This window comes from Strix aluco, chromosome 5 (assembly GCF_031877795.1).
Source record: "Strix aluco isolate bStrAlu1 chromosome 5, bStrAlu1.hap1, whole genome shotgun sequence".
NCBI classification, from domain to species: Eukaryota; Metazoa; Chordata; class Aves; order Strigiformes; family Strigidae; genus Strix; species Strix aluco.
The window spans coordinates 82,707,560-82,720,144 of record NC_133935.1 but is presented as its reverse complement, the minus strand read 5'-3'; the positions used below and the strand labels follow the sequence as shown (position 1 = coordinate 82,720,144).

The 12,585-nt window shown below is 39.8% G+C and overlaps 1 protein-coding gene across 10 annotated transcripts in view; it reads left to right on the top strand.

Annotated features, from left to right (window-relative positions):
* CELF2 (CUGBP Elav-like family member 2) overlaps positions 1 to 12,585 on the top strand; it is a 386,251-nt gene that overhangs the window by 239,042 nt on the left and 134,624 nt on the right. For 9 of the 10 annotated variants that reach the window (XM_074828029.1, XM_074828028.1, XM_074828026.1 and 6 more), the window contains one exon: positions 11,594 to 11,790. In XM_074828029.1, coding sequence (XP_074684130.1) covers positions 11,594 to 11,790 — 197 coding nt within the window. Of the gene's footprint in view, positions 1 to 11,269; positions 11,428 to 11,593; positions 11,791 to 12,585 lie in introns of those variants that run through there. The other variant, XM_074828035.1, reaches the window with a different exon arrangement.

The following is a 12,585-nucleotide window of genomic DNA, read 5'->3' as shown; positions in this document are numbered from 1 at the left end:
GTCCAGCAATCTGACCAGAGCTGATGTCTGCTCTACAGAAAGACTGGGCACTTTTCCAACTCCCTTTTCTGCCCCCAGAAACCTGGCTGAACTGCGAAGTATTTCCCAGACAATGTTCATGTTTTCCTTTGCTAAACAGGCAGAATTTAGAAGTAGGAGGAAAATAGGTGTTCTGTGGAGAGGAAGGGGAAAAGAGCAAAAAAGCTCTGCCCTCAACCCCACACCCCTGCTATATTTTCCATTTAAATGGCAAAATCAGCTTGTCTCCTGCCCTGCATGCAGATGTGCAGTTAAGCTACAGTTTCATAAGATTATTCATCCCAGTAACATTTGAGATCTTTCCCACAATTCCCAAAGTTTTTCCTGCCCACATTGCCCTCAAGCCTTGGGAGGGATAAAGATTTTCTTCTTTGTTTGCTTGTATGTTTAAGATTTCGCCCTCCTCTGCCACTAAACCAAGCCTGATCCTGATTTTCAGTTTCATTATTTTATCTGTAGCCTCTCCTGCTCAGCTAATACCAGAACTCTGTTTTCCAAGACACTGTACAGGAGGATTGACTGTACCTATAAGATTTACAAAGGCAGGCAAGGGACTAAAATTCCCAAGGCCAAATAGTGGGGTGAGAAGAGATGAGAACAACCTATAGCACCTCTTCGTTCTCCAGCCAGAGGCAATACCACCTAATGAACAGGCACTGAGTATCTCAGCACATTTTACCCACCTGCCCTGTAGTCCTCTGGGGTGGGATTGCCCCACTCCTGCCCTACTCCTTCTGGCTTCTGATAGATTGCCCAAATGAAACCTCAACTGGAATAGCCAAACTCCTTCACCTTCCCCTGGCCGCTGGTGAAAGTCCACCCTGCCCAAACTAAGTGCTTGTTTCACTGAAATAAAGCATGACGGTCTGCATTTTCCTCTGTGCTGCAGAAATCAGCTCTTTGACCTCCAGTTCACCAAAACCTTTCCATGTGTGGAAAATAAAAAGTTGGCTACAGTCCGTCACAGCTGACTGGCAGCTTCTCCATGTTTTTGACAGTCTTGGCTAGTGCAGAAGCATGTCAAGACCACACCATGCTGTAGTCTGAAGTGCTCATGGTTGTCACCCCAGCAGTATCATGTTAAACCCATCATATACCAGGATGTGGTGGACCGGCCACCCTAATCTGAGCACGTACGATACCCGAGAGCTCTCGTACCATGTGCTGTGTTTGTGTATACGCTATTAGTGTTTCCACTGAGGTCTGCATCTTTCTAAAGCTCACTGCAGCTGTATTTGCGCATTACAAAATAGCATGCTTTAAAGTGCCTTGTGAAGCAGATCCTTCCAGCCTTGCGTTGTAAGGAAACAAGAGTCCCACCATGCAAAAGTGTGTCTGCGCGTGTCAGCAAAGTGCTTTTTCAGCGTGATAGCTGAGTGCAAAAATTTCAAAAGGAATCGGGCAATTAAATTTTGAACCCACATCTCTTCTGTTTGCTAGGAATTCATCGTTTCACATGGATGCAACATTTCGTTGTGTGTCTCGTATCTTCTATATACAGTTTTCATTTTATTTTTTTTAATATTGTCTTTCCCTGTTGGGAATTTTTTTCTTTCTTTTTCTGGACAGGTTATACATATGCTAATAGCAATATGCCTATTATTTGAAGCATAGTTCTGCTTGTCACTGAAGCTTCATTAACACCGTTATCACTGCCTGACATTTATCTTATAATTTTCCAGAGTTGACTGTTACATCTCCATGGAAACCCAAATTGCAATTGAAACAAGTGAGATAATAAAGGCATCCATAGAGGACTGACAGTATGCAAGCCCACAGTGTTTGCAGGCTACATTTGTTTATAGTTCCTTAGATAAATCCATTGCAGTGGAGATTTTTATTACCTGTCTCCTATCTTTCTATGGCTGCTGCTTATTGCAAGGTTTAGAACAACACTTTTTTATTTTGCTTTTTAATTAGGGCAATAAATTTTATTGGACTCAGCAAGGGAGGCATTGAGGATGTAAATTCTAAAGTGTCTGGGATGAAATATGAAGTTTCTTATATATGATTTTGGCACTATATAGACTGATTCATTCTTAGGTTGGTTTGGGGTTTTTTTTTAAGCAGCCAGAACTTACGATCACGGACTCTTTTGATTTGCTGACTCTTTCAGTATGCAAGAAGGATCTTTTTTTTCTATACCTAAGGACTTGAGCTCTCTAAGTTTGTGACTCTAAATCAATTTAGATGGTGCCTCAAAGCATAGAGTCATGAAACTGGAGTGGGTCCAGAGTGAATTAATCTGAAATTAATTTGATTTTGAAAGGCTCCATCTGGCTGTGTTTGGAAAAGGCATTTAGACAGATATATAAACAAATGATCATCTGTATTCTATATGCCAGATGTGGTGTCAAAAAAATGAAGAAATGGTTTAAAAAAAAATCAGCTGAGGGGGATTTTGCTATAAAGATGCTCAACTTGTTAAAATTACAATTGCATCACACTTTGGACAATAATATTTTCTTATATTGAGATTTGTAAAAGGGGGGAGCATGGGTGAGTTGATAGGATATTTTGTTTTAAGTAAGAAAATTTAATGTCATAGCTTGCTTTAATTGTCTACGTGGGATCTCACATAAATAAGCACGGCTAACCGAAATTGGCTGTGCCCTTCATACGAGTAGTGCTGTGATCTTCCATTCCCTTTTTAAGAAAGTTATTTAGGTAAAGCAGCCATGTCAGGCACAAGCCATTGGCCTCCCTCTCTTTGAACATAAGCTTTTTGGGCCCTATGAAAACAGCTCCCTGCGCTTTGTGGAGCTCAGCCAGGAGCGGGTCCAAACGTGTGTGTACACTCGTGGGTGCCAGTCTTGAAATACATTAGACTGTAAATTATTTCTTGCAATAATTCGTTGACTTAAGCACACAGAAATGGCCATGTTTCAAAACAAATGTTTGGAGGACACCTTCCCCATGCCCTCCATCCCCCCAGCCCCAACTCCAGGACACAGTTTGCTATAAACTAGAGAAGTCCTTGCAAACCTCATAAGAACTTGCAGATAACTGCCGGCCTGGACACAAAACTTGCTGAAATAGTCATGTCATTAATTATCAAGTAAAAAACATTTTTTTGAAGCCTTCATTACTGCCTTTGAAGTTTTTTTGGGGGCAAAGGAAGAAAGGAATTGAGTAACAACTTTGTAAATTTGGAGCAGTAAGTGTTTGGAACGTGGAGAGAGAGACTGAGATTGTTGACAAGAAAACAGATGGTCCTACGTGTCCTGAATTTTAAAAGCCTGGTACTATTCTAATTCAGTTGTTGACATGTCACAAATATATAAGCATTTGGGTGTAATCAAATACTTTTTTTTTTTAAGTAATACCGATAAATGTTTCCTGCCACACAGAAAGAAATATGCTTCATTGCAAATATGTGTAATCAGTAAAGCAAGGCATTAATAATCCACACCATTAATACTGAGCAGTCAGCTACTTCAGACTCAACTTCATGTGAAAAATTATATCAATCGGTGCTCCAAAACTATAATATAATTATGTAAGCGCATGAGCACTCTCAGGTTACTGTCCAGCTTCAGTAATGCAGAGAGAACCCCTTTGCAATTTGAGTCCCTTTTAGACATAGCACAGATATTTATGCAAAAGGACAGCCTCTGCCCCAAAGATTACAAGAGAAAAAGTTAGTGAGGAGCACAAGAAGAGTGGAACAGTAAGTTGCAGTTGTTGCTCACAAGCATCTTAGTTGTGGTGATCTGCCAGCGTTCGCTTCCTGCCATAATGGAGATTAGTTTAGAGACTTAGAGACAGAAAAATTATAAATTAGAAGCCTTTGTTAATGCTAAGCTCTCCAGGTCAAAACCAGATGTGCAGATGCCCATGTGGGAATTGGCCAACAGAAAACAGATATTAAAGATTCATGACTTAGGTATTTATCGGGCACGTCTTAACTCTTGTGGTACTTTTCTCCTGCTGCGTAGGGTTAGAAATGCACCTATCTTACCCTTGATGAAGACAGACCCAATCTTGTTTGAGGGTTTAATGTACAGGACAAATTCTGCCCAGAAAGCAAAAATGTCTTATCAGGTGGTTGCCTAAGCTGAGCTTTTTGTTGCAGAACATTATTGCTCAGTGGACCTCATCTAGCCTTCAATTAATTAGTTCCCAAAGCCTACAGGAAAGCCTGGAAGAACAAGGCTGGAGGTTAATACATAGCCTCTTAGTTTAGATCTCCAAACACTTATTTTAGTCATTCTTATCATGTATCCCTAGAAATCCACACTTGAACAAGAGGGGAAGCAAACTCAAGACAGTAAGGGGTGGGATGGGGTGGGTTTGGCTTTCTTCAGCCAGTAAAGGGCAGGTATCTGTGACTGGCTGTTGAGCTTCTGCTAGTTTCGGTTTAGTAAAATCTATAGGCCAGTGTAGGCAAATCCTTAAAGATACTGAAAATAGACCATTATAAGTTTTAGCAGCATAAACAAAAAGATGCTACCCAGGTCAGACCTGAACAGATGGTTTGTTTGATTGTTTGCTTCCAGTATTGGATGAATTAGCAATGATATTTAATTGGTTTCCAAAATAGAAGACTTTGAAAAAACCAAACCTCTTCCTCTCCCTGTTTGCCTTCACTTCTGCACTCATTCATCCTTTTGTTTACATGTATTTTAACTTGTATGAGTTACTCCACTCGTGTCTGTATAAAGCATATACACATCATTAAGCACTACTGCATGTTTTAAAAAATAGTTTGCTTGATAAAAATAGGTCCATACACCAGCGGTAAGAGTTGAGACAGTCTGAGACACATTAGACATCTTTTTTAAAAGATGTATTTGAATGTAGGGGTTTTTTGAAGGTGTGATGTAGCAGATGTAACAAAGCTTTTGCCAAGTTACTGTTGCTTGACTCTACAGTTCTAGGAAGCATTACCAAAAGCAGGACATTAAAAGAACATCTTTTGATAGTTTTAAACATGTATACAAGGGGTAACCAGGGTTTAGGTTGAAACACCAGCCTTAAACTGGTTTGTAACAGAGGTGGTGCAACAACACAGAGGCTGAGCACCTGAAAAGCCACCAGCCTCTAGAGGTGAATGTTTAGCAATGAGCATGGGGGAGTTTGCAGCCAGGTAGGGACAGACCCTCTCTCATTTCCTTTCGTCAGCAGAACTGAGGGCTAATTTTAGGAAGTCCAGAAGCCTTAGCACAAAGGAGAATATGTGCTCCAATATGCACTACGAGCTGTAAAGATAATTGCATTTTAACATACTCTTATCACGATTGCCTTTCGTATCCTTGATTTCTTCCTGTGATACTAATGAGGAATCTGTATCTGTTCCTCTAAAAACAATGTGTTTTATCTCAGGTGTGCTCAGCTCTCTTCTGATGTTTCTCTGGTATGTATTTTGTTCAGTACTTTTCCCTATTCATATTGCCCTTAGTATCATGTAGTATGACCTACCTGCTTGAAACGCAACTTCCCTCTGCTACTCCTTCTCCCAGCCTAAATTTATTCACCATCAAAACATTTTTCAAGGTAGGAAATTATTTTTCCCCAGATTTTCAAATCTTTTTTCCTTTGTGACAGGATGCTATCCCTTTACCTTACCTAAAATTTGCATTTAAGATATTAAGACTACAGTTAATCACTGATTTCACCAGAAAAATAACTGTGAATTTTAAATTATCAGGACAGTAAAAAGGACCCCACTGTCTTAAGAAACATTATGCTTTTACAGATAATTTCTGCCAAAGTGGAGGCAACACAAGAGGAAAATATTCGCATTTACCATTCAGTGCTTACATAAGCACTTGAGTATTATTAGCTACTGAGAAGAATAAAACCTGAGCATTGGATGTCAGGTATTAAAAGCCATCAGAATTGTTCGTGTAGTTAATACGATTGCTCTCTGCTGGATGGATGAAGAATTGCTCATCTCTTTGTTAAAGGCTTTGTGGGTCTCTTAAGATGGAGTAAGGGAGAATGTTTTAAGAGCTCAGAGTTTCAGTATCCCTTCTGCAGTTGCAGTTGGCCTTCAAATGTAGCAGAATGTCAGCTTTGCAAGTCATAAGACTCATTTGTCAGCCCTGCCAATGAGTGCAGGGAAGCCTGGGGAAAATTATGTTGTAGGCATTACTGCATGCATAGGACCAAACATCCTGCTGTATGCTGCTTTGTTCATTGGGCATGTCAGGTTCATTTAACAACTGCTGTTATGGATATGTGTTACTTAATAATAATTATTAGTATTATTAGCATTTAATAGTTCTGCCAAAAACTGTACAAGACAGTACAGCAGGAGCAGTGAATGATTTTTGAAACATCATCTTGCCTTTGAGCTGCTTTTAAGCAACCACTGTGAAAATGCTGATGCGCCAGAAAGCTTCTGAAGATGACTTTTTTTCCCCAAAAAACACAGAGACCTGGTCATTTACAGCTTAAAAAGATGGAATGGATCCTTTTTTTGTTTGTCAGAGGTTTTGGCCCTTATTTTGCTGGCCAAAATCCAATTTAGGTAATTACATTCTGTGTCTATAAATTGCAACCCCCTGTAGTTTTCAATTGGGTATAGTATTGTTCTACCCTTCCTGGCTGAAATTGTTGTGCGATAATGCTCCATGTCATTAAACAGCTGCCGTCTGTCACCTTATGATGAAGTCATTCCTCTCTAAACAATGAGTTTATAAAGCCCTTTTGGGTCCTTCCAGATAAAATTTGCTCGTAAACCAGCAATTATGGTCTTTTGAGTACAGTAAGGTGATGCTTGTTTGTCTCTCTTGACAGCAGTTGGAGTCCTTCAGATGGGTGTTGTCCCTTTTGTCAGCTTGTGTGACATCCTGGCAGTGACTCCGCAGCTCGGATGTAAATATTTATTACTGTAAAACCCCGATGCCTGTAAATGCCTTTGCGCTGGGGTGGATTTAGTAGTCTTTACACTTGGAACCCATTCATTATCATGTTCTTGTTATGTTGGCTTTTAGAGGGAGTCCAGTGTTCTCTTACAGATATCTTACACCATAGAACGTGAAAAAGGCAAATCCCCAGCAAAACAGTAAAACCACTAAAATAGGTGAGGGTTGAGAAATGAATTAACCGCAATGGAACGGTGAGAAGGGTTCTGGGCAGGGTTAAAAACAGATTTGAAAAACGGGTCTCACCTAAACCCATTTGGTTCCCGTTAACAGCTGTTTTTCAGCACCTGGTTTGACACCTAGTTCATTAATGGAAATGGATGTGGATTAATGCCAGAGCTCTTAACAGTGCTGAATTTAAGAGAATCCCTTTGATCCAGACTTTGTTTCTGAAGTCTGTCTCTCTCTCCTTAGCGGTCAGTTCTCTCTTAGCAGTCTCATTGTAATTACAGATATGAATGAGAGAGACAGAGAAGGCGTCTACTAGGTTTTTACGGTGCTCCTGCTTAAGCAGCAGTGATATTAAAACAATCTCTAGCTCCTCAAAGAGTGGCCCTGTCAACTTGCTGAAATGATGGAATGGTAGTTAGGTTATTAGAAGGAAAATTGGCACAAATTGAGAGAGAGGATGCTCTGGCAGCAACCACAAGCAGCCAGCAACTCAGTGGCTTAATCTCTGCCCTCAGGCTGCACTCTACGATATAGATGACACCTTGTCAGTGAAGATGATGTACTGGGTCACCCCTGAGTCCGATGGGCTAAATTGGCCATGGAGGGAAGGATTGCTGTGGTGTAGAGACAGCAAGCCACATAATCTTGTGAGGGTTTTTTTTTAAAAACATATGTCATTATTTGGGTACTGACAGTAATTGTCAAGGGATCCTGTTCTCATTAGTGTCCCCTAGACACAACTATCTCTGTACGCTCATGCTTTCAAGAAATAGTCCTAAACTTTTGCAAGGATTGCTTTGCCTCCTCCTGGAAAGTTTCATGCACGGTTTCTGTTTTGCCTTGTTATTTCTTGGGTACAGCAGAAGGGGAAGATGAGATAAGGAAGGACCCGCTTCCTCTGAGAGCCACTGTGTTGGAAAAGAGAAGTAACAAAAAACCCTGCAGCTGTTGGCAACTGAGAGGTCTTACTGCACAGCAGTAATGTTCATTGGGTGAAGATGAAGGTTGGGAGAGGATAAGGGAATTCATCTTTACCAGAGATTATTTGTGAGGGATCAAGAATATTTGGTTGGATTTTGTGTTGACCCAACAAGCCCTGCGACAATTGAACCCTCAGACAGGTGTGCTGTATAGTTGTGTTGCTCAGTGGAACCTTCAAGTACACTGCAGGGACCAGATCCATAGAATCTATAAAACTGTGGGGTTTTTCCATTGTTATCTTTCTGTTGTTTTATTCGCTTGTTCAGTTTGTCTGCATTGGCTGTAGTCCTACGTCTAGTGCTGAAGCTGGGTGGGGATGCTACTGCAAGTGCCATTGCTGCAACAGTGCTCATGTGCTCCCCAAAACCCTGACAGTGAGAGTGGGATCCCTCCTCTGAGGTGCTCGAGAGCCTTAGTTTTCACTGAAGTCAAAGGAATGCAATTTAGAAAGGAGCCCAGTTTTGCTTGTAGAAATGAGTACCCTCTCCGCAGATTGAACTTGCCTATCAATCCCCCAAAATGTTGGCAGCTCAGTGAAACCCCTAACTTGTGGTAGAAAATTATTTTTTTCCTAAATCTGCAGGAGTTAATGGATTGGCAGATCTGTCAGCGCATGGCAGAATTTAGTCCGGAGAAGTTTTAATGACTTACCCAATTTAATTCAGGCAGCGAGTGACAAAACCTGTCCCCTGGAGCTTTGCATCACAGCGTACGGTAGCCTACGCCTGGAGTCAGAGCTTTTAACCATCTTTATCCAATAAAGCATTTAAGCAATATGATCAACGTAATTCAGCTTCAGTTCCACCAAAGTAAAGAAAGGACTTAAGCGTTTTGTGAAATTAGAAGAGATCTTGGCCTGTACCTAAACCTTTATCTCAAAGCAGGAGCTTGATGCTAATGGGGTCATTAACCTGAGAAAACAGGTAGAAGTGGTTGGTCTTGTGGTTTCCTAAAAATTGGCTTGTTAGCAATGGAAATTGTGGTGCTCTTGGTGGTAAAGGTGGTTTGGAAAAAGCAAAGGAAGAAACTTGTTATTCTTTATTAAATATGACCTTTGCTGTAATTTGGGGCTACAGTAGCAATTGTGTATGGATTTCTTAAAGAAGGGATCCAACAGAGAATAGATTAAGGGCATAATTTAAAAATGAACTCAATTCATTTTTTAAGGTAAACAACATAGAGAATACATGAAGCAAAAAGTGAAGCCGATTTCTGAAAGAAAATAGTTCACAGAATCATCTAGGTTGGAAAAGACCTTGAAGATCACCTAGTCCAACCCTTAACCTAACATTGACAGTTCTCAACTACACCATATCCCTCAGCGCTATGTCAACCCATTGACTTGAGTCCAGGGCAAAGCTGGGGGCTGCACAGCTAAGTTTCTACATTTTCTTGGTTTTGCAGGTCCAAAATGATGTGTAAGCATTTTCCTTAGTTATTTTAAGTTATGGGTCAAGGATTTTACAACCTCTCTACTAGGGAGGTTGTTTAACAGATTGAGTTTTACATAAAGGAATAGAAATTGGAAAGAAATAATGGAGTGGTTTTCTAGAGGTATAAGTGTCACGTAGGTGCCTACTGCTTCATAGAAGTCTTTAAACTTGTTCCCATGCGTATCATGCAAGTCAGGGTTTTTATGTTTCTTGGAGAGTTTTGGGGGGTGGTTGGTTTGGTTTGGCTTAAGTGTTACGTATGTATGGAAAATGCAGTTTCTAATGCCTGGAGAAACTGTGATTTCTTCAGGTGTGCCTGTGAACTGTAGAACATCTTCAAAACAAAGAGCATATGTAAGACAAGAGAGTGTATTTGTCCATGAAATGTGATATTAAAGGTTGGACCAAATCTTTCAGTCTCTTACTCAGGCAAGACTCCTACTAGAATCAATAGGAATTTTGTCTAATAAATGAGTGTGATAAATCTTGTTGTCTGCCGATTCACGTTGAAGACACTTCACAAGTGATGATCAAACTTCTTGTTGTTGGTTTAAAATGTGCCTTTAATATAACTTTTTCCTTCCTACTGTGAGCAGGAAAAGTGCTAAGTTAATATGGGCATATTAATGTGTTCAGGTGAATTATGCTTTCAAGGAGATGAAACACATGAAACTAAATAATTTGTCTTTGCACAGGTTATAGCTGTGAGACAGGGGAATTACACAACGTTTTTTTCTTGCCATTCTTAGATTTATTTTTTTTTTCACATGTAAAATATGATTTTCGTCTGGTTGTGCAGATTTTGAGCTGTCACAAGTCCTCCTGTGGGCATTCTCTCCTGAACAATCATCAAATGGAGAAATTGTAATTAAAGCCAAGTTTTTTGAAAGTGGCAGGTGGCTCTGAAATGCCTGAATTCTGCGATGATCAACTTTCGACATTGCTGAACACAGGCCATTTCCCCCCTTTCCCCGGTGTAAAGATGGGGGGAATGCTGCAAAAGTCACATCTCATTAGTGTTCTTTTATGAAGCTGAAGCATCCAAAAATTATATTCACTTATGGAATCTCTAGCCAAGTAATTAGTTGAAATTACTGTCCTTAATTATCAATAATTACATGAGGGGCTTTTTTGTATTTTTACTTTTGTTCAGTATTTTAAATTATTTGTTTTCCTTAGAAGAGTGCAACTCTTCCTAAACCATAATATGTCGTTTGTCTCACAGAGTAACTTATTCTTTGTTATGAAGTTCTTTTCCCCTGCAAAAGTGTGTGGTTGTTTTGAAATTAGATGTACATCTGGAGATCAGATAGGGTAACAATTTACCGAGTGTGAAAAATTCAAAAAAATTGATGTCCTCTTGCAGGGAGAAAAACTTTATGAAGCAGCATTTTAGTTTTTGCAACAAAGTAGGCAATTTTGCCCCTGCCTTCCCTTTTTGAATTGTGCGCTTTTTTTTTATGCCAGGGTGCAATAAACGATGTGTTTTAAACTGGAGCTCTCCAGACTGCTTTTCCTTTTTTAAAGAGCGTAGGCAACTAATCGGCAGCAACCAGCCACATAGCTGGAGTGTTTTCCATTCTAGGCAATATCATACTAATTTGATGCACACATGGATGCTTCACACAATCTGCAAATTCATCGCTGGCATCTTGCATTAGTCATCTGACAGATTGCCAAGTGTTTCATATTCCTTTCATGTGACTTTATTACAAAACACACACACACGCACTGCCTTATTTCTGCCAGTAGCCAGTTTAGTGAGAATTCACTGCAGTTCTGTTTACAACAGCCATGGAGAGAAATCTGCACTTATTTGCAACTATCCTCTGCTTTAAAATGCAAAAGTCCTGGTTTGCGTTGTGCCGCTCTCTTCTTATATAATGACATTAAGCAGCAGCCTGCAGAGAAAACCAGACTCAATGAAAAATGTAATCGCATTGTTTTTTGTTCATAATACTTATGCTATTAATTAAATACTGGGGGGGTTTTTTGTGCTTTGTGCCAATTGACATCATCTTCTGCATCTAGTGCACATGAAAACTGCGTAGTCTCCTAACTTGCCTTCTCTTTTTAATCTCCTTTTCCACTTTCTAGTAACGGCACAGCTAACAAGATGAATGGAGCTTTGGATCATTCAGACCAACCAGACCCAGATGCCATTAAGATGTTTGTTGGACAGATTCCCCGTTCATGGTCGGAAAAAGAGTTAAAAGAACTTTTTGAGCCTTATGGAGCTGTCTACCAGATTAATGTTCTCCGAGACAGAAGTCAGAACCCTCCCCAAAGTAAAGGTACAGTAGTTGTGCTCTCTTTGCTTTCAATTTTTTTTCCCAATGATCTTGCTTGCCTTCAGGATTTCCAAAGAGGCTTGCGTCTGGGCTGACTGTTTTGAAGCAGACTGTGTTGAGCTATGCAGCAGTCCTAAGAGGAGAGGACTCCTGAATACCTATCGATTACTGTCTTCCTCCTCTTCTTAAATTGCAGTTTAAATGTCTGTTATCTGGAAGCGTGCATTCCAACTGTGCAAAAAATAACAGAAGATTGCCGTCCTTGTTTAAATTATTATTGCCAAGAAACATGGAAACTTGAGCGGTCACTTTCCTGGGATTAGCTCATGAAAAATATAATTTTCTAACTTCCTTTTGTTTCCTCTCTTTGCACCCCAGGTGGGAATAATTTTAAGGATACAAAAGGGGAGAAATGATAGTAGTGGGCTTTTGCTACGTCATTGCTCCAGAGGCAATAAAAATTACAAAATAGAGTTTCCATGACCTTTTTCCAAAATCTGATTTCTTTTCTGCAGTTATGTTAAAGGATTGGGTTTTGGCACTGATATTTTTCTAAAAGAAAGGGTTGGTTTTCCTTCCTGCATTTTTTCTCTACACATGTAAAATATTTGTCCTTAATTATATTGCTTTCTTTCACTGTATGTTTATGTATATTTAGGCACATGAGAATTCTGTGTATTATAGCTATGCAAGTATAACATATGCTTACATGTAGACTGAAAATTAGTATTTTGTTCCACAGAATGCATTTTTCTCCTTAAATAGCATATACTTTCATTTACACTTCAGGTTTGGTAC